Here is a 27,549-nt window from a genome sequence, read left to right as displayed (position 1 = left end):
GTGGGGCACCGTGGGGCACTGAGGGACAGTGTGGGGCACCGTGGGACCCCGTGGGGCACCGTGGGACTCCGTGGGGCACGGTGGGGTACTGAGGGACCCCGAGGGACCCCATGGAACAGTGTGGGGCACCGTGGGGCATCGTGGGGTACTGAGGGACCCCGTGGGACCCCGTGGGGCACTGAGGGACCCTGTGGGACACTGAGGGACCCTCTGGGGCACCGTGGGACACTGAGAGACCCCGTGGGATGGTGTGGGGCACCGTGGGGCACTGAGGGACCCCGAGGGACCCCGTGGGACAATGTGGGGCACCGTGGGGCACTGAGGGACGCCGTGGGACACTTGGGGACATTGTGGGGTGCCAGGGGAGTGCAAGGGACACTGTGGGACGTTTGGGATGCGGTGGAACCCAGTGGGGTGCCGTGGGACATCGTGGGACCCTGTGGGACACCAGTGGACACCGTGGGGTACCAGGAGGCTGAGTGGGACGCTGTGGGGCATTTGGGGACACTTTGGGACCCCGGGGACACTGCGGGACACTGAGGGACCCTGAGGAGAGCAAGGGACACTGAGGGGCATCTGGGGACACTTTGGGACCCCGTGGGGTGCCAGGGGACGCACCGGGGGGGACATTGCGGGACCGGGGCACCGGGGGACCCCAGGGGACATTGCGGGACCCCACTGCACGCTGTGGAACGCCAAGAGACTGCGTGGGACATTTGGGGACACTTCGGGATCCCGCGGGGGGCCAGAGGACGCTGAACGACACCCGCGGGCACTGTGGGATGCCACAGGCTGCTCTGTGACACCCGTGGGACACCGTGAGATCTCGTAGGGTGTCCGGGGACGCTTCGTGACACCCGTGGAAACCCACAGGCCGCAGACGCCGCACGGACCGGCAGCGCCCGGGGGTCTGAGAGGTGCCCGGGGGTCCCGGGGCTTCCCCCGGGGCTCCCCCGCCGCGAACCAGCCGAGTTCAGCCTTTTTGGCCCGTGCGCCGCCCCGTTCCGCCGTGCCGCTTAGTCCCGCCCCCCTCGGGCGCTGATTGGTCGGCGGCCGGCGCTCGGCGCTGCCATTGGTCGGCGGCCCGGGGCGGGCCCGGTTTACCGGGCAGGGGGCTCGGTTGCTGTAGCGACGGCGGGAGCGGCCTCGGCCCCGGCCCGGCCGCGGCGACGCAGCGGGACGAGCCCGGGAGCGCGGCCCCGGCGCGGCTGTGCCCGCGGCGGCTCGGTAACGGCGCGCGCGGCGGGTTGTGGGTGGCGGCTCGGGCTCGGTGACAGCGGCCGCTCGGGCCGGGCCTCCCGTGTCCCGCCCGGAAACGCCCGGGACTGCGGCCGCCGATCCCGCCGATCCCGCCGGCGCGTTCGGTGTCGGCCCGCGGAGATAAAGGCGGCGGGTGCGGAGCTGGCCCGGAGCCCCGGGGGTGGGGTGGGGCGGGGCCCGGGCGGGGCCCCGAGCTCCCCAGACGGCCCGGTTTGGCTCCTCGGGAGGCTGCCCGGTGCCATGGGATCACTGCCTGGTTCCCCGGAGTCTGCCCGGTGCTCTGGGACCATTGCCCGGTGCCTTGGGCCACTGCCCGGTGCCCAGGGACCATTGCCCGGTGCCTTGGGCCACTGCCCGCTTCCTCCGGAGCTTGCTCAGTGCTCTGGGACCACTGCCCGCTATCCCCGGGAGGCTGCCTGGCACCTTTGCGCTGCTTCCCAGTTCCCCCAGACGCTGCCCGGTGCCCAGGGACCACCTCAGGCCCCTTCCCCCGGCCGTGCCGGGGCTCTGAGCACCCCCCAGGGAAGGGACTTTACGTCCCCAAGCCTTGCACTTCACCCCCCACCCCGGAGATTCCAGCTGCCATTCCCATCCCCGCAAGTCACCGATTCCAAGAAGTCCGGGTGTTCCCAGGCGGCCGCCTCAGTTCCTTTTCCACCCCAAAGGCCGGGATTCACCATGAATTTCGAAGGGCTCAACCCCTCCCTGGCCGAGTACGCGCCTCCCCTGCTGGACCCCGTCCTGGATGCGCACCTGACCCCCAGCCTGGTGGAGCTGGATCCCGAGGGAGTGTCCCTGGAGGGGATGACGGTGCCGGAGTCGGTGCACCTGATGGAGGGCATGTACAGCGAGCTGCACACGGCCGTCTCCGAGGTCGGCGTGCCCGTCTCCGTGTCCCACTTCGACCTGCACGAGGAGATGCTGTGGGTTGGGAACCACGGGGTACGTGTGGGATGCCTGCAGGAGCGGGATGCGATGGGATATCACGGAATGGGCTGGGGTTGGGAGGGAGAGTGAAGCTCGGCTGGTTGCACCCGCCTCCCGCTTGCTCCATCCAAGCTGGCCTTGGGTGTCCTCTGGGGAATCCTTCCAGGGCCTCACCACCCTCACAGGGAGGAATTTCTTCCCAAGATCCCGCCTAAGCCTGCTCTAAAGCCATTCCCCCTTGTGCCATCGCTCCTTGCCCGTGTCCCAAGTCCCTCTCCAGCTCTCCTGGAGCCCCTTTAGCCACTGGAAGGGACTCCCAAGGTCTCCCTGGAGCCCTCCCTTCTCCAGGCCGACACACGCTCGTCCCATCCCACCCCCTGCTCCCACTGTCCCAGGCTGCTCCAAGCCCTGTGCAAGGTGGCCTTGGACACTTGCAGGGATGGGGCAGCCACAGCTTCTCTGGGAAATCCATTCCAACACCTCACTGCCCTCCCGGGGAGGAATTTCATCCCAATATCCCACCTAAGTCCCCTCTTTTGATTTAAAACCTTTCCCTCTTTATCTGTCCACGCAAACTCTCAGAGCACAGACCCCTCACTCCTTCCCCTATCACCGCTGTGGGGTTGTGTTGGGATTTTTTACTGGTGCCTGCATCCAGGGAAAGGTCTGAGCTGCCTTCCCTGGTTTGGGGCACCCGGGAGGGCCGGGAATGCCCCCCCATAACCTGGAAAAGCCGGGAGCTGGCAGAGGACAAAGCCACGCTGGGCCGTGTCACACCCACTGGGACACGGGGTTGTGACATCCCTGTCCCCTGTGCTTTTAGGGCCACGCCACCTCCTTCTTCGGGCCGACGCTGGAGCGCTACTCCTCCTTCCAGGTGAACAGCAGCGACGACATCCGCCAGATCCAGAGCCTGGAGAACGGCGTCCTGTTCCTCACCAAAACCAACCTCAAGTACATGTCCCGCGGCGGCCTCATCATTTTCGACTACCTGTGAGTGGTTCTGGCCCCTCCATCCCCTCCCTGCTCCCTCCCCGAGCCGGGCAGGAGCCTGAGGGTGTCCCGCCTGTCCCCAGCATGGATGAATCCGAGGACATGCACAGCCTGCTGCTGACGGACAACAACACCCTGCTCGTGGCCGGGCTGCAGAACCACGTCCTCGAGATCGACCTCAACACCGTCCAGGAGACGCAGAAGGTGCGGCCGGGCTGGGGGCTGCTCCCTGCAGCTTTGCTCTGGGATCCGTCCCTGCTCATCCCCGCTCTTCCCCGCCTCCTTCCCAGTACACCGTGGAGGTGCCCGGCATCACCATCATGAGGCAATCCAACCGCTTCTTCTTCTGCGGGCACACCTCGGGCAAGGTAACGCCCGTGCCGGGAGGGAGATGCTGGAATTGGGGGCTTTTCCCAGAGCTCCTGGGCACTCCAGGACGTCCCATCACAGGTGTCCCTGCGTGACCTGCGCACCTTCGTGGTGGAGCACGAGTTCGACGCCTACTCCGGGAGCTTGTCCGACTTCGACGTGCACGGGAACCTGCTGGTGACCTGCGGCTTCTCCAGCCGCATGAACGGCCTGGCCTGCGACCGCTTCCTCAAGGTCTACGACCTGCGCATGATGCGGGCGACCACCCCCCTGCAGGTCCACATTGACCCCTTCTTCCTCCGCTTCATCCCCACCTACACCTCCCGCCTGGCCATCATCTCGCAGACAGGTGCGGGCAGCTCTGGCTCCGTCACGGTGTGGGGACGGTCCCTTGGTGTCCCCAAGTTCAGGGTTGAATCCTGGGGGATTCAGGCTGGAGCAGTGGAGACCTCACAACTTCCTCACAGTGACAGGACACGGCTGGAGCTGTGCCAGAAGGGGTTTAGGCTGGATTTTGGGAAAAAAGGTTCCTCACCCAGAGGGTGGTTGGGCATTGAACAGGCTCCCCAAGGATTGGGCACGGCCCTGAGGCTGCCAGAGCTCCAGAAGGGTTTGGACAGCGCTGCCAGGGACTGGGTGGGATTTTGGAGTGTCTGTGCAAGGACAGGAGTTGGACTTTGATCCTTGTGGGTCCCTTCCAGCTCAGGATATTCCGTGATTCCAGGGACCAGGGAGCGCTCGGACAATGCTCTCTAGTCCTCAGTGCTCTCAGGTGTTGGGATTTGGGGATTTGAGGAACTTTCGGGGTTGTCCTGTGCAGAGCCAGGAGTTGGACTTGATGATCCTTGTGAGTCCCTTCCCGCTCAGGATATTCCATGATTCTGGAGGTCAGGGAGTGTTTGGACAACGCTCTCAGCTATTGGGATTTGGGGAATGGGGAGGTTTTGGGGTTGTCTCATGCAAGGACAGCAGTTGGACTTTGATCCTTGTGGGTCCCTTCCCGCTCACGATATCCCATGGTGGTTGTCCGAGCCCAGCCGCTTCCAGTGGCGTGAGGCCCGCGTGTCACCACATCCTGATTCCCACACACACTCCCAGTGCCACATTATCCCACTTTTCCCTCCTTCCAGGCCAGTGCCAGTTCTGTGAGCCCACCGGGCTGGCCAACCCCGCCGACATCTTCCACGTGAACACCGTGGGGCCGCTCATCATGACCTTTGACGTGTCGGCCAGCAAGCAGGCCCTGGCCTTCGGCGACTCCGAGGGCTGCGTCCACCTCTGGGCCGACTCCCCGGAGGTGACCTTCAACGCTTATTCCCGGGAGACCGACTTCGCCCTGCCCTGCATGGTGGACACGCTGCCACACCTGGACTGGAACCAGGACCTGGTGCCGCTGTCGCTCATCCCGGTGCCGCTGACCAGCGACGCGCTGCTCTCCGACTGGCCCGCCGCCAACTCCGCCCCGGCGCCGCGGTAATTCCCGGCCTCTCCCGGTAAAATAACATGGGAAAAGCACAGGAAAGCTGCTTCTGGTAGAGCCTGCTCCTTCCTGCTCGCCTGCCCTGGGAGGTGCCAGATGAGTTGCCCGCAGTGACCGGGCAGGTGTGAGGATGTGGGGCATGGTCCCACCTCCCTCTTGCTGGTGGGGAGATCCCAGTGGGATCCTGGCTCTGCTCTGCCTGTGTGGAATCTCCTTTTCCCTCTTCCTGCCCCTCAACACCCCCGTGCTCAGCGCTGCTGCCCTGGCACGTCCCTTGTTGGGATAGAAAACCAAACTTGTCCCTCCTAAACTTGTGTCAACCCAAGACAAAATTGAACCTGGGGAAGGGCTGAGGAGGGGGGGAACCCTCAGGACCACCCTCAGGGTGGGTCCCTGAGCACACCCGGTGGGTCTTTGGGTGGGTGAGAGATGCTGCTCTGACTCAGGGGGTGTTTCCAGGCGAGCCCCCCCCCGTCGATCCCGAGATTCTGCGCACCATGAAGAAAGTGGGGTTCATTGGCTACGCCCCAAACCCCAGGACCAAGCTCCGTAACCAGGTACCCGCTCCCAGGAGGGGATTTTGGGAGGGTGGAGCTCTGCAGCCCAGGAAGGGGCAGAGCTCTCTGCGTGCTGAGCGATCCCCGAGGTTTTCAGGGACTGGGACAAAAGGTGGAATTCCCACAGGATGTTGCAGGTGTAGTTTGGAGGTGGCAGCTTCTCTTGAGCAGGGAAAAGGACGGAGTTTTCCCACTTCCATCCCTCCGTGGCTCTGGGCAGGGAAGGTCTGAGCTGTCCGGCTGGGAAGTTCATGGCACGTCCCTCACCCTTGGGAAAACACTGCCCTGTGGTTTCCCACAGTGACAAATCCCTGTGAGCAGGAAGGTGTGGAGGCCTCGTGCAGCTCCAGGGAGGGCCCCTCTCCCTTCTGGTGGATCCCTTTGCTCATTCAAGGAGGCAGGAAAGCCCGGGAGTCACTCGTTTCACTACGTGCGGCTTCTCCCCGCCTCAGGGTTCAGCTGCTCATCCCTCCTCTCTCCCTGCTCGCAGATTCCTTATCGGTTAAAGGAGATGGACAATGAGTTTGACAACTTCAGCCAAGTCCCCGAGTCCCCGATTGGGCGTGAGGAAGAGCCACACCTCTACAGGGTGGCCAAGAAGTACAGGAAGGTGGTGGCCTCGGGGGGCTGCTCTGCGTGGGGAGCACCGGGGGTCCCGTGGCGTGGGGAGGTGTTTGTTTAACCTGTCACGTCTCTGCTCAGGTCACCATCAAATACTCCAAGCTGGGGCTGGAGGATTTTGACTTCAAGCATTACAACAAGACGCTGTTCGCAGGGCTGGAGCCCCACATTCCCAACGCCTACTGCAACTGCATGATCCAGGTGGGAGCTGCCCCGCTCCCAGACCCCCGTGGCCCCCCCAGAACCCCCCTGACTGCTGCCAGGTGCTGTATTTCCTGGGTCTCTGCCAGGTGCTGTATTTCCTGGAGCCAGTCCGCTGCCTGGTCCAGAACCACCTGTGCCAGAAGGAATTCTGCCTGGGCTGCGAGCTGGGCTTGCTCTTCCACATGCTGGACCTGTCCCGAGGAGACCCCTGCCAGGTCCGTGCTGGCCTGGGCTGCCCACACCTCCTGGGTGATTCTCTGGGTCATTTCTCAGCTAATTACGTTCATTTGATATCCCGCCTGTCTGAGGCTGCACCACGTCCCCTTGGTCACCCACCTCGTGCCCCCTTTTGGAGCCCCCCAGCCTCGTGCCCCTTTTCTGCCTGACAAAAGCCCCCAAACCACGTTGGCTGAGCACCTCTCCCAGGGTGCTGCTGCAGGCAGCTCCAGCTTCCCACAGAAATTTTAGGAATGAGCTGAGGAGTCCTGGCCTGGGTGACATCTCCCTCCACGATTCCCCTGGGTGCAGGGGAGGGTCACGGGGATGGCAGCAGCGGAACGGGAGTGGTGCTGGGCACTCAGCGTGGAAATTCCAGTCACTTGACCTCAGTGTTGCTCTTGCCCCATCCCCAGGGAAGCAACTTCTTGCGGGCTTTCCGCACGATCCCGGAGGCTTCGGCGCTGGGGCTGATCCTGGCGGACTCGGACGAAGCCACGGGGAAGGTGAACCTGGGGAGGCTCATTCAGAGCTGGAACCGTTTCATCCTCACTCAGCTGCACCAGGAAACGCAGGAGCAGGAGGGACCCCAGGCCTACCGGGGGGCTGGCAGCAGGTGAGGCCCTGGTGTGGGGACAGGACTGGGAATGACCCAGCTGGGGAGAGGGGCTGCTTTCCAGAGACCCCACCCATCCCTTGGGAAGCTTCCTTGCCCCTCATGCCCTGAGGGATCCATGGGAACACCCGGAGCTGCAGCTTCCCCCATGTTTGAACCCTGTGCTGAGCCTCCACCCCCTTAAAACCTTTTTTGGAGGGTCGAGGCTTTACAGAGGACACCAGCTGAGCTTCCAGAGGGGCTCTGGGGACTACTCAGATGGCTGATTCCCCAAAATCTGCTGGAATCTGGGAGCAGGCCTGAGCTGTGGGTCCCCAGCTTAGGGATCTGTGGGATTCTGCTGATCCCAGTGCTGGTTTTGCAGCAGCTTTGGCTCCTCGGGGGACTCTGTCATCGGGCAGCTGTTCAGCTGTGAGATGGAGAACTGCAGCATGTGCCGCTGCGGGAAGGAGACCGTCCGCGTGTCCTCCACGCTGCTCTTCACCCTCTCCTACCCCGACAGCACCGGTAAGGGCAGGACCCAGCACCCTCAGCTGGGTGGGGTTTGTTATCCATGATTTTCCCAGCTGGAACACACCTGCAGCCAGGAGCTGCCTCAGCTCCAGGCGTGGGTTTCCAACCAGCCGAGCTTTTGGCTACGGAAAGACACATTTGGGGCTTGACCTTCTGGCTGGTGGTTGCGAGGAAAACCCCAGAGGTTTGGCTGAGCTCAGCTGGTCAAGGTTTGTGTGTCGGGGAGGTGACGTTATTCTCCTTTCTCCCTGCAGAAAAACCAGCCAAGGATTACGAGTTTGCCCAAATTTTGAAGCGCAGCATCTGCTTGGAGCAGAACACGCAAGCGTGGTGTGAGAACTGTGAGAAATACCAGCCCACGGTGAGCCTGGGAGGGGGGGACAGGCACGAGGGGCTGCGGGCCAGGGGCGTGAGGGGGGCAGTTTCTCCATTAGTCACCGGGGAACCTCCTGAGTGGATGCCAGAGATTCGGTTCCTGGCCCGGCTGGCAGCCCTGGGGTATTTCCTGGGCTCTGTGAATTCCTCTCACAGGGGCAAGGATTCAGCAGGGAGAAACCCCCCCTGGGAGCTGTTGTGCTGGAAGTGCCACCGGGGAGGGGAGGATGTCCCAAATCCCGCTCGGAGCCTCTGCAGGGCTCCCATTTCCACATCCCCCTCTCCCCGCAGGTGCAGACCCGGAACATCCGCTGCCTGCCGGACGTGCTGGTCATTAACTGTGAGGTGAACAGCTCCAAGGAGGCAGATTTCTGGAAGACACAGGCTGAGGTGGGGGAGACACTCCGGGGCCGGTTCTCCCGGCACGCGGGGGTTGCGGTGCCCGGCCCCGCCGAGGTTTTCACTCTGCTCTCGCTGTCTCTGGCCTCTCTCCCTCCACCTGAGCCGTGCTGGCAGAGGACCCGGTGCCATCTGCTCGTGCCCGTGGCATGGGCCGTGCCTTTGGAGTCGGAAAAGACGAGATCTCGTGGCGTGGCAGAGCTGAAGGGACTGCAGGAGTCACTCTGTCTCTCCCCCAGCCCCCCGGGACCACGGCAGTGCGGGACCTTGGGTTTCCCTTGCTTTTTCCCCGTCACCAACTTTAATATCCCTGTGTTTTCCCTGCTCCTGGCCTGGCTGTCACCCACGTGTCCCCAGAGCTGGCCTGTCACCGTGTGCTGACGCTTGCCTGTGTTTCGTTGCCAGTATTCCTTTCAGAAAGCCATGATGAAGAGAGGAGGCTTTGACATCACCAAGGGAAAGGAGATCTCTCTTGGAGAGTGGTAGGTGACCCTTCAGGAGGAATTTCTTCATGGAAAGGGTTTGGACCTGGCCAGGGAGGTGGTGGAGTCAGCATCCCTGGAGGTGTCCAAGGAATGACTGGACGTGGCACTCTGGGCTGGGTGACAAGGTGGGGATTGGCCAGAGCTTGGCCTTGGTGTTCTTGGAAAGCTTTTCCAACCTCAAGGATTCTGGGATTCTGTTCCTGGGGTGCTGGCTCTGAGTAGTGACACCTCCTGGGTGATTCTCTGGGTCATTTCTCAGCTAATTACGTTCATTTGATACCCTGCCTGTCTGAGGCTGCACCACGTCCCCTTGGTCACCCACCTCGTGCCCCTTTTCTGCCTGACAAAAGCCCTCAAACCACGTTGGCTGAGCACCTCTCCCAGGGTGCTGCTGCAGGCAGCTCCAGCTTCCCACAGAAATTTTAGGAACGAGCTGAGGAGTCCTGGCCTGGGTGACATTTCCCTCCAACTCAGCTTTCCACGTTTCCCCTGGGTGCAGGAAGGATCTGGGGAACCCTGACACGGGGCATTTGTATCCTTCCGTGGAGGAACTGAAGAACATTTGGATCCCTCACGCTATCAAGATGAGGTTGACCAAGAGCAAAGAGCTCGATGTGAGCAACTGGAGCGAGACCGATGAGGTAAAGGGACAGAATCACTGTGGGTGAAGTGAGAGGAGCACGTGGGGCTGTGGGAGCAGAGCTGCCTCAGAACCACTGTCCGCTGAGAGGTGACGAGGATCTCTTGGAGATCACTCAGGGGGGGCGTGGAAATGTCGGGGCTGGTGGTTTGGGGGTTCAGATATTCCCGGTTCCTCCCACAGCTGAGCCCGATGGACGACCCCGAGTCCGTGTACATCTACGACCTGATGGCCACCGTTGTCCACATCCTGGATTCCCGCACCGGGGGCAGCCTGGTGGGGCACATCAAGGTGGGAGAGACCTACCACCAGCGGAAGGAGGTGAGACCCTGCAGGACCCCCACCAGCTCCCAGGAGCCTTCCCGAGGGGGGGATCCATCATTGCCAGGTCTCTCGGTGGAGTCTTGAGTGTTTGGCTGAATGTGCCAGGCAGTCCCGAACAGCCGAGAGCTGCTGGGGCCCCTCACGGGGAAGGAAGGGCTGAAGAAACCCTCTTCCCACACCCACTCAGGCTGGTTCCTCCTGGCCACGGGCACGGTGCCAGCTTGTCCTTGTACTTCCAGGTAAGGGCAGGGACGTCATCTCCCTTCCCGAGGAAAGGGCTGGTCTGGGCAGTCCTGTTGTCTGCTGGAGATGCCCAAGCCAGGAATTCCCAGAGTGTGTCAAGGCTCCATCCCTGGCTCTTATCTCTTGCATCTCCCTGGAGTTTTGGTCGGGAGCTGGGCAGAGCCCGGAGCCCGTCCAGCCCAATCCTTTCACGTCCTCTGTCACCACCCAGGGCAGCAGGGATTTCCCCACGGTGTCCCAGGAAGGGCGGGGGTTCCCACATGGCATGGTCACACCCTCCTTTCGCTGGTAACCGGGCAGAGGAGTCACTGCTCTGGCCTGGGGGGGCCCCTAAGGCTGTGCCTTTTCCCCCAGGGGGTCACACACCAGCAGTGGTACCTCTTCAACGACTTCCTCATCGAGCCCGTGGACAAGGTGAGCGCCGAGGCGACACCGTGGCCACCCCGTGGAGCCACCCAGGTTTGCCCCTGACCGTCCCCCCCCTCCCCTGCAGTGCGAGGCCGTGCAGTTCGACATGAGCTGGAAGGTGCCAGCCATCCTCTACTACGCCCGGAGGAACCTCAACGCCAAGTACAACCTCGTCAGTGAGTGCCTGGCGTGGAAGTGGCGGCGGGGCCGGCACCGCCGGGGCACCGCTGAGCTCCTTCCCCTTTCCCTGCACAGTCAAGAACCCCATCGAGGCCAGCGTCCTGCTAGCTGAGGCCTCGCTGGCCCGGAAGCAGCGCAAGTGCCACGCCACCTTCATCCCCCTCATGCTGAGCGAGATGCCCCAGGCGGGAGACCTGGTGGGGCTGGACGCGGAGTTCGTCACGCTGAACGAGGTGAGGGGGGCCCTGGGGCAGGGGACGGGGGGGACAGGGCGTGGGGACAGCCCCTCCGGGGTTGTTGGTCACCACGTGTCCCGTCCCTGGTGGCAGGAAGAGGCCGAGCTGCGCAGTGATGGCACCAAGTCCACCATCAAGCCCAGCCAGATGTCAGTGGCCCGGATCACCTGCGTGCGTGGGCAGGGCCCCAACGAGGGCGTGCCCTTCATCGATGACTACATCTCCACCCAGGAGCAGGTATGGGGTGCCCACTTGGCCTCACGCAGCTCCCCAGGCCCCCAGGGAGGACGTGGACCTGCTCTGCTGGTGATGGTCGCCTCACCTGGGCACCTGTGTTCTCCGTGGTGACTTTACCTGAACACCTGGATGTTCCCCATGGACAGCTGGGTGCACCCTGTGGACACCTGGGTGCTCCCGAGGGACTCCTGTGTCCCCTTTGGTGACCTCACCTGGACTCCTGTGTTCTCCATGGTGACTTTACCTGAACACCTGGGTGTTCCCCATGGACAGCTGGGTGCACCCTATGGACACCTGGTGACCTTACCTGGACTCCCGTGTTCTCCATGGTGACCTTACCTGGACACCTGGGTGCTCCCCATGGACAGCTGGGTGCACCCTGTGGACACCTGGGTGCTCCCGAGGGACTCCTGTGTCCCCTTTGGTGACCTCACCTGGACACCTGGGTGCTCCCCAGGGACTCCTGTGTCCTCTGTGGTGACCTCCCCCGGACTCCCATGACCTCACCTGGACACCTGGGTGCTCCCCATGGACAGCTGGGTGCACCCTATGGACACCTGGTGACCTTACCTGGACTCCCATGTTCTCCATGGTGACCTTTCCTGAACACCTGGGTGCTCCCCAGGGACTCCTGTGTCCCCTTTGGTGACCTCACCTGGACTCCTGTCTTCTCCTTGGTGACCTCACCTGGACACCTGGGTGCTCCCCATGGACTCCTGTGTCCTCTGTGGTGACCTCCCCCGGACTCCCATGTCCTCACCTGGACACCTGGGTGCTCCCCAGGGACTCCTGTGTCCTCTGTGGTGACCTCCCCCGGACTCCCATGTCCTCACCTGGACACCTGGGTGCTCCCCAGGGACTCCTGTGTCCTCTGTGGTGACCTCCCCCGGACTCCCATGTCCTCACCTGGACACCTGGGTGCTCCCCAGGGACTCCTGTGTCCTCTGTGGTGACCTCCCCCGGACTCCCATGTCCTCACCTGGACACCTGGGTGCTCCCCAGGGACTCCTGTGTCCTCTGTGGTGACTTCCCCTGGACTCCCATGACCTCACCTGGACACCTGGGTGCTCCACGCTCACCTGGGGCTGTTGTCCTGCAACACCAGCCCCCTCCGCGGGGTGCTGGCAGGGGAACTGGGGAGGGGGCAGAGCCCCTGTGCCCCTCCCCAGCCCCCTCCAGGTGCCCCGGTCTCCGCAGGTGGTGGATTACCTGACCCAGTACTCCGGGATCAAGCCGGGAGACCTGGATGCCAAGATCTCCTCCAAGCACCTGACCACCCTCAAATCCACGTACCTGAAGCTGCGTTTCCTCATCGACGTGGGCGTCAAGTTCGTGGGCCACGGGCTGCAGAAGGACTTCCGTGTCATCAACCTGATGGTGACAGCCCGAGCCCCCTCCCTGCCTGCACGAGGGTCCCGGCTGGGGCTGGGAGGGCTCAGGTCGGGTTTGCAGCCCCCCACCCCCGGCAGCAGGAGCCTCTCCCCTTCCCCAGGTGCCCAAGGACCAGGTGATCGACACCGTGTACCTGTTCCACATCCCGAGGAAGAGGATGATCTCCTTGCGCTTCCTCGCCTGGTACTTCCTGGGTCAGTGGCCGAACTCTTGGATCCGGGAAGGGGCGGGAGCCAGGGCGGAGTCCCCCCCCATCCCCCCGGGGATCCCCCCGCTGAGCGAGGGCTGTCCCCGCAGACCTGAAGATCCAGGGGGAGACCCACGACAGCATCGAGGATGCTCGGACGGCGCTGCAGCTCTACCGCAAGTACCTGGAGCTGAGCCCGCAGGGCTCGGAGCCCGAGGAGTTCCGGAAGGTGCTCAAGGGGCTCTACGAGAAGGGCCGCAAGCTGGACTGGAAGGTGCCCGAGCCCGACAGCCAGAGCAGCCCCAAGCGTAAGATGCCACCGCCACCCCCTCCCTGTGTCCCCTCTCACCCCTCCCCGTGTCCCCTCTCCCCTCCCCGTGTCCCCTCTCCCCCCTCTGTGTCCCCTCTCCCCCCTCTGTGTCCCCTCTCCCCCCTCCCCGTGTCCCCTCTCCCCCCTCCCTGTGTCCCCTCTCACCCCTCCCCGTGTCCCCTCTCCCCTCCCCGTGTCCCCTCTCCCCCCTCTGTCCCCTCTCCCCCCTCCCCATGTCCCCTCTCCCCCCACTGTGTCCCCTCTCCCTCTCTGTGTCCCCCCTCTCCCCTCTCCCCCCACTGTATCCCCCCTCCCCTCCCCGTGTCCCCTCTCACCCCGCTGTGTCCCCTTCCCGTGTCCCCTCTCTCCCCTTCCCGTGTCCCCTCTCTCCCCTTCCCGTGTCCCCTCTCTCCCCCCGCTGTGTCCCCTCTCTCCCTTCCCGTGTCCCCTCTCTCCCTTCCCGTGTCCCCTCTCCCCTCTCCCTGTCCCCTCTCCCTGTCCCCTCTCACCCCGCTGTGTCCCCGCAGACGGGGCCGTGTTCCCCCCCGTGCTGGCCCTGTGACCGGAGCCGCCGCGAGGAGCAGCCCCGGCAAAGGTGGACACGCGTGGAACTGGAACCAGCAGCGGGGCCGGGGCTGTTCCCGACCCGCCCGACCCCCGTCCCGGGGCTCCCTTTCCCTGCCGGTACCGGGAAGCGCTGCCCTCCCCACCCCGCTCGCCCGCCGGCCCGGGCGCCTTCATAAAACAGCCTCGGACCCCCGTGCAGCCGTGTCCTCCTTGGCTCCGGGGGGCGGGACCGGGACCGGGACCGGGACCGGGGACACGGCACGGAGGAGCCGGACCGGGACCGGGGCACGGCAGGACGGAACCGGGCTCAGACCAGCACTGGGACCGGGTACAAGGCGGTGCCGGGACTAGGACCGGGGACACGGCAGGACGGAGCCGGACCGGGACCGGGGCACGGCAGGAAAGTCCCGGATCGGCCGCGCAGCAGGAAGGAGCGGGGCTGACACAGGGCACACGGCAGGAATGACCGGGACCGGGGCTGGGAGCAGGGACACGGTGCAGAGGAGCCGGGCTGGCACCGGGGACACGGCAGCATTGACCGGGCCCGGGCTCGGAACGGGACCAGCACCGGGGCACGGCAGGACGGACCAAGGTCCGGGTCGGTGCTCAGACCGGAGGCACGGCGGGACGGACCAGGACCTGGGCTCAGACCGGGGCACGGCGGGACAGAGCCGAACCCGGTCTCGGTCCGGGGCTCAGAGCGGGGGCACGGCGGGACGGACCCGAACCCGGTCTCGGTCCGGGGCTCAGAGCGGGGGCACGGCGGGACGGACCCGAACCCGGTCTCGGTCCGGGGCTCAGAGCGGGGGCACGGCGGGACGGACCCGAACCCGGTCTCGGTCCGGGGCTCAGAGCGGGGGCACGGCGGGACGGACCCGAACCCGGTCTCGGTCCGGGGCTCAGAGCGGGGGCACGGCGGGACGGACCCGAACCCGGTCTCGGTCCGGGGCTCAGAGCGGGGGCACGGCGGGACGGACCCGAACCCGGTCTCGGTCCGGGGCTCAGAGCGGGGGCACGGCGGGACGGACCCGAACCCGGTCTCGGTCCCGGCCCCGGGACGCGGCTGAGGCGGGGCGGGGGCGTGGCCAGGCCGATCCGGTGGGCGGGGTCACGCCAGGCCCCGCCCACGCAGGGCCGAGCGCCACGCGGCCGGGCCCTGGCAACGGCGGGGCCTTCGGTGCCCGTCTCGGGCTGCCCCCGGCGCTGCCTGCTCACGGTTCGGCCCCGCCGCGGGCCGAGGAGCCGCCCCTGCTGGTCTGACCGGTCCGACCGGCTACGCCACCCGGCGCGGCTCGGCCGCCGCCCGCTCCGAGCGGCCGTGGCCCGCGGCGGGGCGGGGCGGGGGCGCGCCGGGACCGGCGGCGCCGCGGGCAGTCCCGGGGCAGCCGGTCGGTGTGGGGGGCGGTGGGAGCGGGACGGGAGAGCGGCCGGTACGGGGGGCGCAGGGCGGGGGGCTCGGCCCGGCCCGGAGCTCGGGATGGGGGGCGCGGGACGAGGGGGCTCCCAGGGAGGCGCTGGGCTCGGCCCTGGAGGCGAAGGGCTCCGTAGGGGGCTGTGAGGGGATCCCGGAGGGGAGGGGGCTCTGTAGGGGCGTCTGAGCTCTGCTCTATAGGGGAGGGGGCTCTATAGGCGCTCCGGGCTCTGGTCTATAGAGGAGGAGGTTCTGTAGGAGTTCTGGACCCTGCTCTGTAGTGAAGGAATCTCTGTAGGGGCTCTGGGCTCTGCCGTATAGGGGAGGGGTCCCTGTGGTGTCCAGGGGCACTAACGGGACTCGGCAAGGGATGGAGCCCTAAGGAGAACCGGGCTCTGCAGGGAACGGGGCTCCCGGGGGTCGGACGGGCCGACCAGGGATGGGACGAGGTGCGGGGCCAGCGGAGCCACCGGCGCTGGAGCTGCCCCTGCCCGCAGGTGACAGCGGAGCCCTGAGGATGCGGGGCGGGATCCCGGGAATCTGCGGAGCCCTGAGGATGAGGGGCCGGGTCCCGGCACTGCTCGGCCTGGCCCTGGCCTTGGCATCGCTGCTGCCCACGGCCGGAGCCCGCCGGAGCCAGGACCTGCACTGCGGAGGTGCGGGGGAACACGGGGGGACAGGATGGGTCAGGGGGACAGGGTGGGAAAGGGGGGGAAAGGGAGGACAGGGAACAGAACGGGGGGGACGGGATAGGACAGGGTGAGATGGGGAGACAGGGCTGGACAGGGACAGAGGGACACAGAAGGGACAGGGCAAGACAGGACGGGGCAGAGGGCGACAGGCGGCACAGGTCAGGGTGGTGGCACAGGCCAGGGTGGTGGCACAGGGTGGGGAGGTGTCCAGTGGGACCTGCTCACCCTGCTCAGGGACAGGCTGAGGGTCCCCAGGCCGTGGGGACGTCTCCTTGCACACCCACCATCCCAGTCTGCCCCAGTCCCACCAGTCTGGCTCTGGGCAGCCACAGGAGTGTCTGTGCCAGCTTCCCCATGACCCTGTGTCCCTCATGTCACCGTGCCCCCCATGTCACCGTGTGTCCCACAGCCTGCCGGGCGCTGGTGGACGAACTGGAGTGGGAGATCGCCCAGGTGGATCCCAGGAAAACCATCCAGATGGGCTCGTTCCGGATCAACCCCGACGGCAGCCAGTCGGTGGTGGAGGTGAGGCCTCTCCCGCTGTCCCCGCTGCCTGTCCCGCTCCGGGGGGACCCCGCTGACCCCTCCCCGGGGCCGCAGGTGCCTTATGCACGGTCAGAGGCGCACCTGACGGAGCTGCTGGAGCGGGTGTGCGAGAAAATGAAGGAATACGGGGAGAAGGTGGATCCGGCCACGCACCGCAAGAGCTACGTCCGGGTCATCTCCCACGACGGGACCAAGATGGATCTTTCCGGCGTCAAATTCGACGGAGATGTGACTTCCAGCCTGAAATTCGCGGTGCGTGGGGGGAGAGGGGAGCTCCTGGGAGGGTGTGGGTGGGTGAGGGGCTCCAGGGGTGTCACCGGTGTCACCGGTGCCGTTGCAGTGCGAGAGCATCGCCGAGGAGTACGAGGACGAGCTCATCGAGTTTCTCTCCCACGAGGCTGAAAACGTCAAGGACCGGCTCTGCAGCAAGAGGACGGGTGAGCCGGGGGGCTTGGGCTCTGCTGCTCATCCCGGGGTCGTGGCTGCTCCATCGGTGCTGGAATGGGAGGAGATGAGATTCCAGCCCAGAGCTGGGGCTGTCCCTGGGTCTCTCTGGCTGTTCCGGGGGTCTCTCCTGCTCTGTTGGTGCTGGGATGGGAGGAGATGCTGGCCCAGAGCTGGAGCTGTTCCTGGGAGTTTTTCCTGCTGTTCTGGGAGTCTCTCCTGCTCCATCGGTGCTGGGATGGGAGGAGATTCCAGCCCAGAGCTGGGGCTGTCCCTGGGGTCTCTCCTGCTCCAGAGGCTGAAGCTGCTCCGTCAGTGCTGGGATGGGAGGAGGCGCTGACCCCGAGCAGGGGCTGTCCCTGGGGATCTTTGCTGCTGTCCCAGGGGGTCTCTCCTGCTGTTTGGGGGTCTTTGCTGCTCCCTTGGTGCTGGGATGGGAGGAGATACTGACCTCGAGCAGGGGCTGTCCCTGGGGATCTTTCCTGCAGTTCCAGGGAGTTGCTCCGGCTGTTCCAGGGGCTGTATCTGCTCTGTTCATGCTGGGATGGGAGGAGATACCAGCTCAGAGCTGGAGCTGTTCCTGAGGGTCTCTCCTGCTCTTCCAGGGGTTGTGGCTGCTCCATCAGTGCTGGGATGGGATTTGCTGCCAGCCCAGAGCAGGGGCTGTTCCTGGGGGTCTCTCTTGCTGTTCCTGGGGTCTCTCCTGCTGTCTGGGGGTCGTGGCTGCTCCGTTGGTGCTGGGATAGAATTTCCTGCCAGCCCAGAGCAGGGAGGAGCTGCAAGCTCTTCCCAAAATCCCGGCTCCCCGTCACAGCCCAGTGCCCGGACTTTTTTTGGATGCTGGGGCCGAGCCAGGGCAGCTGCTGTGCTGACTCTGTGGCCTCTCCTGGCACATCCAATGGCCCTGTCCCTGTTCTGGGGCTATTTGCAGCTCACAAACACTCAGGTCAGGGCACGAGGTGACCTTTGGGCCACTCCAGTCCTGGACGGGGCCCCACACAGGGCCAGGGCAGGTCCCTTTGTACCTGGCACGGCCATCAGGGAAACGCTCCTTCCCAGGGGATCCTGAGGGTCTCCACAGCTGCTCCTGGGGCTCCTCCTGTGTCCGGCAGTGCAGGGGCCGGAGCAGGGACAGGCCGGGCTGTGGCTGTGTCCAAAGAGCCGCGTTTATCATTAACCACCGGACAAAGCCGGGGAAGCGCCGCTGGCCCCAGCTCAGGTCACAGCGGGGAGCGGTCCTGGTGCCAGGGCAGGAGGGGACAGGGCACCACAGGGCTCTGACGTGTCCTGAGGGTCCCACGGGGCTCCTCCACGGAGGGCCCCATGGGGCTGCCGTGTCCTGGGGGTCTCATGGGGGTCTGGGGCATCCCTAGGGTCCCACACGGGTCTGGGGCATCCTGAGGGTCCCACGGGGCTCCACCATGGAGGGTCCCACAGGGCTGCCATGTCCTGGGGGTCTTGTGAGGGTCTGGGGTGTCCTGAGGGTCCCACAGGGCTCCACCACGGAGGATCCCATGGGGCTGCCGTGTCCTGGGGGTCCCACAGGGCTCTGACACATCCTGGTGGTCCCACAGGGGTCTGGGGCATCCTTAGGGTCCCACAGGGCTCCACCACGGAGGGTCCCATGGGGCTGCCGTGTCCTGGGGGTCTCGTGGGGGTCTGGGGTATCCCTAGGGTCCCACATGGGTCTGGGGCATCCTGAGGGTTGCACACAGGTCTGGGGCATCCTGAGGGTCCCATGGGGTTCCACCATGGAGGGTCCCATGGAGCTGCCATTACCTGGGGGTCCCATGGGGCTCTGACACATCGTGGTGGTCCCACAGGGGTCTGGGGCATCCTGAGGGTCCCACGGGGCTCCACCATGGACAGTCCCACAGCGCTGTCATATCCTGGGAGTCCCAATGGGCTCCAGCATATCCCGAGAATTCCATGGGGCTCCACCCCATCCTGAGGGTCCCCCAGGGCTCCGGCACCCGCTGAGGGTCCCCGTTTGTCCCCGCAGACCTGTGTGACCACGCGCTGCACATCCCGCACGACGAGCTGTGACCGCCTCCGGAGCAGGGACCGGGACAGCGCCGGGATCCACCGGGATGTCGCCGGGACAGACAGACAGACCTACTGGGAGCTCCGCGGCTCCGAAGCCGCCGCCCCGGCCCGTGCGCAGCTCCCATCCTATTTATTCCCCGTGCGGGGGCACCGGGACGGCCACGGGGCCGGGGCCACATCCTCGCTCCTGCTGGGACATTTCAGGGACATTCCTGCCCCGCTGCCGGGGGACACGGGGGGGGACACACCGGGGCTCGGCCCCCCCCCCCAGGGCGGGGGGTTTGGGGACTCCCCCTCCCTGCTGCAGGCAATAAAGGGGCCGCGGGCCTGCCCGAGGGACGCTCTGGTCCGGTGTGCGTGTGGGGTGGGGACAGCGGTGTCCCCACGTGTCCCCGGTGGCTCAGCTGTGGGGCAGGGACACGGGTGAGCCCATGGCTCTGTGGCACCCTGTGGCACCCCGGGTCACCCAGCCCTGCCCCTGCGGGGGCACCATGGGGGTCCGGCCCCTCGGCTGCGGCCGGTCACCCCGTGTTGTCCCATGTCACATCACCCCGCCATCGTGGGGGCACAATGGGGGGGTCTTGGCTGCTGCTGGTCACGCCGTGTCACCTCATGTCACCCCTTCGTGGAGGGTGTGGCCCTCAGCTGTCATCCTGTGTTACCCCACCACGGCGAGGGCTCTGTGGAGGTTTTGGCCTTGCTGCTGTGGCCGGTCACCCTGTGTCACCCTGTATCACCCTGTGTCACCCGATGTCACCCGATGTCACCTGGCCAGCCTGCAGGAGCACCCTTTGGGTTCTGCCCCTCTGCCGGCGCCCATCACCCCGTGCCACCCGTTGCACCGGGGCCAGTGGGACAATGCCCTGGGGTCAGCGGGGCCGCTTACACGCCACCCCCTGACGTCACCACGGAGCCAGGGTCACGCCACAGCCTATCACCTTAAGCCACTGCGGCCACGTGCGGGATGACGTCATGGGCTCCGGTGACCTCATACTGCACGGCCGCGCGCCTGGTGACGTCACGGGGTTGCCCCCCTCCCCCGCAGCCGAGCCCCACCGAGACACCGACGCGGCCGCGGGGGCCACCCAGGGCCATGACGTCACACACTGCGGCCGGTGATGTCACGAGACGGGGCGGGCGCCCCTCACCCCACCCCTGGCCCTGATCAGGCGAATGCGGCGGCCACCTATAGCTCGCGCCCCTCGCCGCTTTATTAGCGTAGCCCCGCCCCACGGCGCGCCGCTTGGCCAATAGCGAACGGTCTGCCCGGAGGGGGCGGGGTTATGCTAATGAACAGCGCCGCGCTCCGCCACGCCCTCGTGGTGAGGACCCCCGGCCGCCGCCGCTCCCGCCCCGGTCCCGGTCCCGGTCCCGCTCCCGGTCCCGGCCCCGCTCTGTCCCGGCCTGTCCCGTCCCGGTGCCGCCATGACGCTCCTCGCCGCCGGCAGCCGGGCGGCCGCGCGCCTCCGCGGGCCCAAGGTGAGCGCGCCCGGCCCGGCCTCGCCTCGCCTTAAAGGGGCGACGCCGCGGGGGGAAGGGAGGGTGGGGGGGGTCCGGTTCTTAAAGGGGCGACGCGGGGGGCGCTGCCTTAAAGGGGCCGCGCGTTGGCGGCGGAGGAAGGGGGGATGGGACCGGGGGGGACCGGGATCGCGACCGGGATCGGGACCAGGGCAGCAGCACGTGGCGGGAACCGGCGCCGGGCTCTCCCGCTACGGCCTTGTCAGAGCCGCAGGCAGCGGGAGCGGCTCGGGGGGCTCCGAGCCCGGTCCGCGCTCGGGGGGCTCCGCCGCTGCCTCAGCCCCGTGTGGGGCCCCCCGCCCTGGGGCAGCCCCCGCTGGGGGCTCCGGTCCCGCCGCGCCCCCGTCCCCGTTGTGCGGCTGCGCTGCAGCGCCGGGATTGGGGGGTCCCGGGCGCCCCCCGGGGAGCCCCGCGCCGGCCCCGGGAGCCCCCGCCCGGCTGTACCGGCAGTGGGAGGGTGGAGGCGGGGTTCCCCCACGCCGCCGCCGCCGCCGCCCTTCCTCAGCGTCCCGGTGCCGTAGAGGACAACGGGGTCATAGCGAGGGGGACCCCCGTGCGGGCCGAGCATCGGTACCGGGCCGGACGAGCCCCGGTCCCCCCGGTCTGTTTGTCTTGGTTGCGGCCCCGGCGTTTCGTAACGGGCGTTGCGGTGTCTTTATCGACCGGGCGATATTTTGGGATATTTATGATGCCCCACTTGGCCCTGCTCACCGGCCCCGCACCGGCTTGAGCCGTGATCCCGACCCTCCTCCTCCTCCCCTCGGCCTGACCGCTCACCCTCGAGCCGGGGAGCCCCCGCACCCCCGAGCCCAGCGGGAGCCCCCGGAGGGTCACGGTGCGCCCCGGCACCCCCCGCCCCGAGCCGGTGCCCGGTGTCACCGCCAACACGTGTGACCTTGAGCCAGTGGCACCTCGGTGACAGCCGGGACGAGCCGTGGCGACCCCCAAAACGGGGTGACACTGGGGTGACACTGGGGGTGACACGGGGATGGGGGGTGACGGGGCCCCCGCGGCGGCGACAGCGGCCGCCTTGACCTTGGGCTTCCCGCTGCCGCCTCCATTGTTCCGCCGGCATTTTCCCTTCCCGGAGCCGCCTGTTGCGGGGAGACACGGCCCCGCCACTCGCCACGGCCACGCCCGGGGTGCCGGGGACCCCCCAGGCCGGGCCGGAGGCTCGCGGGGGGCCGGGGGACACCGGGGGGGATTCTCCGCGGCGCGGCCCCCCCGCGTCCTCCCGGCAGCCAGCGGAAAAACCGAGTCATGTTCTGGCTCTGCCGCAGGCGCTGCCGCAGCTCCCGGCCCCGGGGAAGCTCCGGGTGTCCCTGCGGGTGGCAGCCCCCGGCACGGTGTCCCCCGGTGTCCCCCGGTGTCCCCCAGTCCCCGTTGCCCAGCGCGGTGTCCCCGTGCCCCTGCGCTGCCAGCGCCGGGGTGTTCCCGGGGTGTCCCCGGCCGGCCGGAGTCCCCGTGGTTCCCACGCGTGGGCGAGGAACAAAGTTCGGATTCCCCGGCGCAGGAAAACCGCGGCCGTGGCTGGCCGGGCTCGGCTCCAGGAAGGAGAACGCGGCCTCGTTCCCCGTGCCAGCTCCGGGTCCCGGCTGATCCCGGCTCTGATCCGCGCCCGCGTGGGCGAGGGAAGCGGCTCCGGCCGCTGCCGGACACGGCGTCCTTGGGAACCAGGGTCTCGCTGGGGTCGTGGGGCAGCTCCGGCCACGGGGCTGGGGGGGCTCGTGTGGCTGCACCCCCCAAAAAGAGGCAGCTCTGCCCTGGTGACAGAGGGTCTCTGTGTTCGCTGTCCCGCAGAATGCACCGTGCGTCCTCTTCGCTGCTCGCCACGCCAGCACCACCACGGTAAGGGGGGCCTCTCCTGTGACCCCTGTCCTGTCACCTGTGACCTCTCTCCTGTCACCCCTTCCCTGTGGCCCCCTCTCCTGTCACCACTCTCCAAGGGGAGGCCCCTCTCCTGTCACCCCCTCCCCTTTCCCGTCTCCACCTCTCCTGTCACCCCCTCTCCTGTCACCCCCTGTCCTGTCACCCCTTCCCTGTGGCCCCCTCTCTTGTCACCCTTCTCCAAGGGGAGCCCCCTGTTCTATTGCCCCTTCTCCTGTCACCCCCTTTCCCATCATCCTCTCCAAGGGGAATTCCCTCTCCTCTTTCCCCCTCCTTTGTCACTCCCCTCTCCCGTCCCACCTCTTCTGTCACCCCTCTCCAAGAGAACCCCCCTTTCCTGTCACCCTCTCTTGTCCCCCCCTCCCCAGTGCTCAGCTCCCATCTCACATCCCCCTCCCCTCTCCCCTGTCCCCAGAACCTCAAAGACGTCCTGGCCACCATGATCCCCAAGGAGCAGGCCAAGATCAAGAGCTTCCGGCAGCAGCACGGCAGCACGGCCATCGGGCAGATCACAGTGGACATGGTGAGTGTGCGGCCACCGCAGCCGTGCCGGGGCCACCGGGCCCCGCCACCGTCCCTCACCGCGGCCTGCCGGCCCCTTCCAGGTGTACGGCGGCATGAGGGGCATGAAAGGGCTGATCTACGAGACCTCTGTGCTGGATCCTGACGAGGTAGGACCCCATCCCACCCCATCCCACCTCATCCCACCCCATCCCACCCCAGCCCCGCTGACGCTCCCGGCTCCGCAGGGCATCCGCTTCCGTGGGTACAGCATTCCCGAGTGCCAGAAGAAGCTGCCCAAAGCTGCAGGGGGAGAGGAGCCGCTGCCCGAGGGGCTCTTCTGGCTGCTGGTGACCGGAGAAATCCCAACCCAGGAGCAGGTAGCACCGGGATGGGGGCTGGGAACAGCGGAGCGGGCTCTGACAGCCCCCGGCCCCGCAGCTCAGCCCCGGCGCATCCCGTAGGTGACCTGGCTGTCCCGGGAGTGGGCCAAGCGTGCAGCCCTGCCCTCGCACGTGGTGACCATGCTGGACAACTTCCCCACCAACCTGCACCCCATGTCCCAGCTGAGCGCCGCCGTCACCGCCCTCAACAGTGAGAGCAAGTTCGCCCGCGCCTACGCCCAGGGCATCCACCGCGCCAAGTACTGGGAGGTACGGGGGCAGCCGGCGCCCCGACGCTGACTTTCGGGGGTGGATTTGGGTGCAGGGGGGGGGTCAGGGGAGCACGGTCTCACCCCGCTGGCCGCAGTTTGTGTACGAGGACGCCATGGACCTGATCGCCAAGCTGCCGTGCGTGGCCGCCAAGATCTACCGCAACCTGTACCGTGAGGGCAGCGGCATCGGGGCCATCGACCCCAACCTCGACTGGTCCCACAACTTCACCAACATGCTGGGCTACACCGACCCCCAGTTCATCGAGCTGATGCGGCTCTACCTCACCATCCACAGGTAGGGAGCTGCGAGCCGCACCTGGAGCAGGTGAGGACGAGGAGTGGGCGGGGGTTTGGCTCCGTTCCCAACCCCCGGGGCCAGGGACGTGCCAGGGCTGCTCCACGAGTGTCACCGGGAACAGGCGGGGCTGGGAACATCGTATCCCCACCCCCAAAACGCCGTGGAAGGCGTTTGGTGGGGCTGGGGGAGTCTTCATGGTCCCCCCTCACCCCGGCAGTGACCACGAGGGAGGGAATGTGAGTGCCCACACGAGCCACCTCGTGGGCAGCGCCTTGTCGGACCCGTACCTCGCCTTCGCCGCTGCCATGAACGGCCTGGCCGGGCCCCTGCACGGCCTCGCCAACCAGGTGGGTCCTGGGCGTCCCTCTCACTGTCAGTCTGTCCATGTCCCTCTGCCTGTCAGTCTGTCCGTGTCCCTCTCGCTGTCAGTCTGTCCGTGTCCCTCTGCCTGTCAGTCTGTCCATGTCCCTCTCCCTGTCACGCTGTCCGTGTCCCTCTCGCTGTCTCGCTGTCCATGTCCCTCTCGCTGTCAGTCTGTCCGTGTCCCTCTCACTGTCAGTCTGTCGGTGTCCCTGTCCCTCTCCCTGTCAATTTGTTCATGTGTCCTTCTCCTGTCACTCTCCCTGTCCATGTCCCTCTTCCTGTCTGTCTGCCCCCACCTGCTGTCTGTCCATCTCCCTGTCAACGTGTTCCTGTCCCTGTCCTGTCTGCCCCTTCTCCTGTCCATGTGTCCCTCTTCCTGTCTGTCTGTCCCTCTCGCTGTCCCGTGTCTCTGTCTCCCTGTCCATCTGTCCCTCCTGTTCATGCATCCCTCTGCCTGTCCCTCTCCCCTTCCACGTGTCCCTCTCCCCTTCCACGTGTCCCTCTCCCCTTCCACGTGTCCCTCCGTCCCTCTCCGCACTCCCCTGGCCTCACTCGGGCCGTTCCTGCAGGAGGTGCTGCTCTGGCTCACTGACCTGCAGAAGGAGCTGGGCCAGGACGTGTCGGATGAGAAGCTGCGGGATTTCATCTGGAACACGCTCAACTCGGGCAGGGTGAGCCCGGGGCTGGGGTTCGGGGCTGTTCCAGGGGTCAGGGCCAGGGGTCAGGGCCAGGGGTCAGGGGGCTGTTCCAGGGGTCAGGGGCTGTTCAGGGGTCAGGGGCTGTTCCAGGGGTCAGGGGCTGTTCCAGGGGTCAAGGCCATGCTGGGGGTCAGGGCCAGGGGTCAGGGGGCTGTTCCAGGGGTCAGGGCTGTTCCATGGGTCAGGGCCAGGGGTCAGGGACTGTTCCAGGGGTCAGGGCCAGGGGTCAGGGCTGTTCCAGGGGTCAGGGCCAGGGGTCAGGGGGCTGTTCCAGGGGTCAGGGGGCTGTTCCAGGGGTCAGGGGCTGTTCCAGGGGTCAGGGGGCTGTTCCAGGGGTCAGGGCCAGGGGTCAGGGGGCTGTTCCAGGGTTCAAGGCTGTGCTGGGGGTCAGGGGCTGTTCCAGGGGTCAAGGCTGTGCTGGGGGTCAGGGCCAGGGGTCAGGGGCTGTTCCAGGGGTCAGGGCCAGGGGTCAGGGACTGTTCCAGGGGTCAAGGCCGTGCTGGGGGTCAGGGGGCTGTTCCAGGGGTCAGGGCCATGCTGGGAGTCAGGGGTTGGGGTCAGGGGCTGTTCCAGGGGTCAGGGGCTGTTCCATGGGTCAGGGGCTGTTCCCTGGGTCAGGGCCAGGGTTCGGGGCTGTTCCAGGGTTCAGGGCCATGCTGGGGGTCAGGGCTGGGGTTCAGGGGCCGTGCTGGAGATCAGGCCCAGGCTCTGACCCCCGTGCCTGCAGGTGGTGCCGGGGTACGGGCACGCGGTGCTGCGGAAGACGGACCCGCGCTACACCTGCCAGCGGGAGTTCGCCCTCAAGCACCTGCCCAAGGATCCCCTGTTCAAGCTCGTGGCGCAGCTCTACAAGATTGTCCCCAACGTGCTGCTGGAGCAGGGCAAGGCCAAGAACCCCTGGCCCAACGTGGACGCCCACAGCGGGGTCCTGCTGCAGGTGAGCCCCGGGTCCTCTGTCCCTTTCCCTGGCTGTGTCCCCCTCTCCATCCTGTCTGTCCCTTTCCCCGTTAGTCCGTCCTTCTCCCTGTCCGTGGATCCCTTTCCATGTCCACGTGTTCCTCTGCCTGTCCTGTCTGTTCCTCCTGTCCATGTGTCCTTCTCCCTGTCTGTCCCGTGCTCTGTCTGTCCTTCTCCCTGTCTTGTCTGTCCCTCCTGTCCATGTGTCCCTCTCCCTGTCCCGTGCTCTGTCTGTCCTTCTCCCTGTCTCTGTCCTTCTCCCTGTCCTGTTTGTCCCTCCTGTCCATGTGTCCTTCTCCCTGTCTGCCCCATGCTCTGTCTGTCCCTCTCCCTGTCCTGTCTGTCCCTCCTGTCCATGTGTCCCTCTCCCTGTCTCTGCCCCTCTCCCTGTCCTCTCTGTCCCTCTCTCTGCTCTCCTTCCTGTGTGTGCGTCCCTCTCTCCATCCATCTGTCCCTCTCCGTCTGTCCCTTGCCTTGTCCGTCTCTCTCCCTGTCTCTGTTCCTCTCCCTGTCCCGTCCATCTCTTTCCCTATCCCATCCATCCCTCTCCCTGCCTCTCCCCATCCGTCCCTCACCCTGTCGCTCTTTCCCTCTCACTGTCCATTTGTCCCTCTCCCTCTCCGTGTCCCGTCTGTCCCTGTGGCCTGGGGGGGCTCCCGGCTGCCCCCTGCCCGCGCTGACCCCGCTGTCCCCGCAGTACTACGGGATGAAGGAGATGAATTACTACACGGTGCTCTTCGGGGTGTCGCGGGCCCTGGGCGTGCTGTCGCAGCTCATCTGGAGCCGGGCGCTGGGATTCCCCCTGGAGAGGCCCAAATCCATGAGCACCAAGGGCCTCATGCAGCTCGTGGGCTACAAATCCGGGTAAAGAAGGGACGGGGACAGGGCTCCCCAGGGAACGCCGCGCTGCCGGGCCCGGCCCGGACGCCCTCGGCACTGAACCCCCCCCCGGGACCCCCCCCGGCTGCTCCCCCTCCCCCTCTGCCCACCCTGGGGAGGGGCAGAGGCAGCCGCGGGGTCCCCCCCTGCCCCACACCCAGAGCCCCCACCCTGGTGGGGTGGGGGGGCTCCCGTGCCCCCTCCCCACCCCAGCAGCTCTCACTGCGCACACTGGGAGCCCCCCCCGGCTCCCCACACTGGGAGCCCCTCGGCTCCCTCACTGCTGGGCTGGGGGAGGGGTAAAGGGGTCCCAGTGGGGCTGTGGGGGGCACAGACCCTCCCCCCCCGCCCCGCTGCAGCCCCCCCGAGAGGGGTTCAGTCCAGCCCCGTGTCCGGCCCCCCCGCAGGGACTCGATACACTCCTCCCCGGCCGCGCCCCCGTGTTTGTGTGACCCCCCTTCCCCCCTGCCTGAAGCCCCCGGGAGCCAGAGCTGGGACCCCCTCCGGGCCCCCGCGCCGGCTCCTCGCGGCTCTCGGGCACTTCTGTACAAACAACAACAAAAATGCAAAATAAATGTTTTTATTAACAAACCCCCAGGCTCCCCCCTCCCTCCCTGGGCAGGGGATGGGACCCCCATCCCACCCGGGGGTCCCGCTGGGGCCTTTTGGCCCCTCGGTGGTGGCGGCAGAACCGGCCTGGTTTGGGTCTGGGGGGAGGGTCCCAGCATGCAGCCCCCTCCCCAAATCCCCCCTCCCACGGCTCAATGAGGACCAGGAGGCTGCTGACCCTTGGAAAATGCTCTTTATTGGCCTGTAAAAGCCCTTCCTCGGGCAGCACGGCCAGGGCGGGCTCGGGATGGGGGGGCTCAGGGAGCCCCTCACCCTCCCGGGGCGGGGGGGGGCTTCATGGCTGGG

General features: G+C 66.6%; 3 protein-coding genes across 5 annotated transcripts; all 3 read left to right on the top strand.

Moving 5' to 3' along the window:
* The first annotated feature begins 1,132 nt into the window (after positions 1–1,132).
* Positions 1,133–13,935, top strand: PAN2 (poly(A) specific ribonuclease subunit PAN2). Its single transcript, XM_032094204.1, is given in 26 exon segments — positions 1,133–1,227; positions 1,926–2,202; positions 3,011–3,180; positions 3,264–3,384; positions 3,471–3,548; positions 3,631–3,898; positions 4,680–5,042; positions 5,489–5,586; positions 6,077–6,196; positions 6,289–6,408; positions 6,498–6,626; positions 7,044–7,243; positions 7,608–7,750; positions 8,011–8,117; positions 8,423–8,521; positions 8,936–9,012; positions 9,515–9,656; positions 9,839–9,976; positions 10,577–10,636; positions 10,716–10,806; positions 10,886–11,043; positions 11,140–11,283; positions 12,481–12,660; positions 12,776–12,869; positions 12,973–13,170; positions 13,700–13,935. Coding segments are annotated over 25 exon segments (3,597 nt in total). The 5' UTR covers positions 1,133–1,227; positions 1,926–1,938; the 3' UTR covers positions 13,735–13,935.
* Positions 13,936–14,186: 251 nt separating this feature from the next.
* On the top strand, positions 14,187–19,217 carry CNPY2 (canopy FGF signaling regulator 2). 3 transcript variants are annotated; one of them, XM_032094201.1, is made up of 6 exons: positions 14,187–14,955; positions 15,648–15,806; positions 16,252–16,367; positions 16,443–16,640; positions 16,729–16,825; positions 18,835–19,217. In XM_032094201.1, exons 1-6 carry the CDS (start codon positions 14,202–14,204, stop codon positions 18,876–18,878), a joined length of 1,368 nt encoding a protein of 455 aa, XP_031950092.1. In that variant the 5' UTR covers positions 14,187–14,201; the 3' UTR covers positions 18,879–19,217. The 3 variants fall into 3 exon arrangements, with proteins under 3 accessions (XP_031950092.1, XP_031950094.1, XP_031950093.1); XM_032094203.1 differs by lacking the exon at positions 14,187–14,955 and adding an exon at positions 15,080–15,127; XM_032094202.1 differs by lacking the exon at positions 14,187–14,955 and adding an exon at positions 15,095–15,169.
* Positions 19,218–20,206: 989 nt separating this feature from the next.
* On the top strand, positions 20,207–26,628 carry CS (citrate synthase). The gene is made up of 11 exons (XM_032093990.1): positions 20,207–20,357; positions 22,197–22,244; positions 22,699–22,806; positions 22,889–22,954; positions 23,033–23,164; positions 23,249–23,437; positions 23,535–23,734; positions 23,955–24,084; positions 24,670–24,771; positions 25,526–25,735; positions 26,453–26,628. The coding sequence occupies exons 1-11, from the start codon at positions 20,304–20,306 to the stop codon at positions 26,621–26,623; spliced, it is 1,410 nt and encodes a 469-aa protein (XP_031949881.1). The 5' UTR covers positions 20,207–20,303; the 3' UTR covers positions 26,624–26,628.
* Positions 26,629–27,549: the final 921 nt, after the last annotated feature.

The sequence above is a fragment of the Corvus moneduloides genome, chromosome 30 (genome assembly GCF_009650955.1).
Source record: "Corvus moneduloides isolate bCorMon1 chromosome 30, bCorMon1.pri, whole genome shotgun sequence".
Taxonomy (NCBI): domain Eukaryota; kingdom Metazoa; phylum Chordata; class Aves; order Passeriformes; family Corvidae; genus Corvus; species Corvus moneduloides.
Note: the sequence above shows the minus strand (reverse complement) of the source record. Positions and strands in the feature narration are given on the sequence as shown.

Bases quoted from the DNA above. Each gene is read 5' to 3' on its own strand.
- CNPY2 (XM_032094201.1), top strand. From the start codon at position 14,202: ATGACCGGGACCGGGGCTGGGAGCAGGGACACGGTGCAGAGGAGCCGG. The intron at 16,368-16,442 runs GTGAGGCCTCTC...CCGGGGCCGCAG, and splicing joins GCAGCCAGTCGGTGGTGGAG to GTGCCTTATGCACGGTCAGA. The intron at 16,641-16,728 runs GTGCGTGGGGGG...GTGCCGTTGCAG, and splicing joins CTTCCAGCCTGAAATTCGCG to TGCGAGAGCATCGCCGAGGA.
- CS (XM_032093990.1), top strand. From the start codon at position 20,304: ATGACGCTCCTCGCCGCCGGCAGCCGGGCGGCCGCGCGCCTCCGCGGG. The intron at 22,807-22,888 runs GTGAGTGTGCGG...GGCCCCTTCCAG, and splicing joins GGCAGATCACAGTGGACATG to GTGTACGGCGGCATGAGGGG. The intron at 23,438-23,534 runs GTACGGGGGCAG...CGCTGGCCGCAG, and splicing joins ACCGCGCCAAGTACTGGGAG to TTTGTGTACGAGGACGCCAT.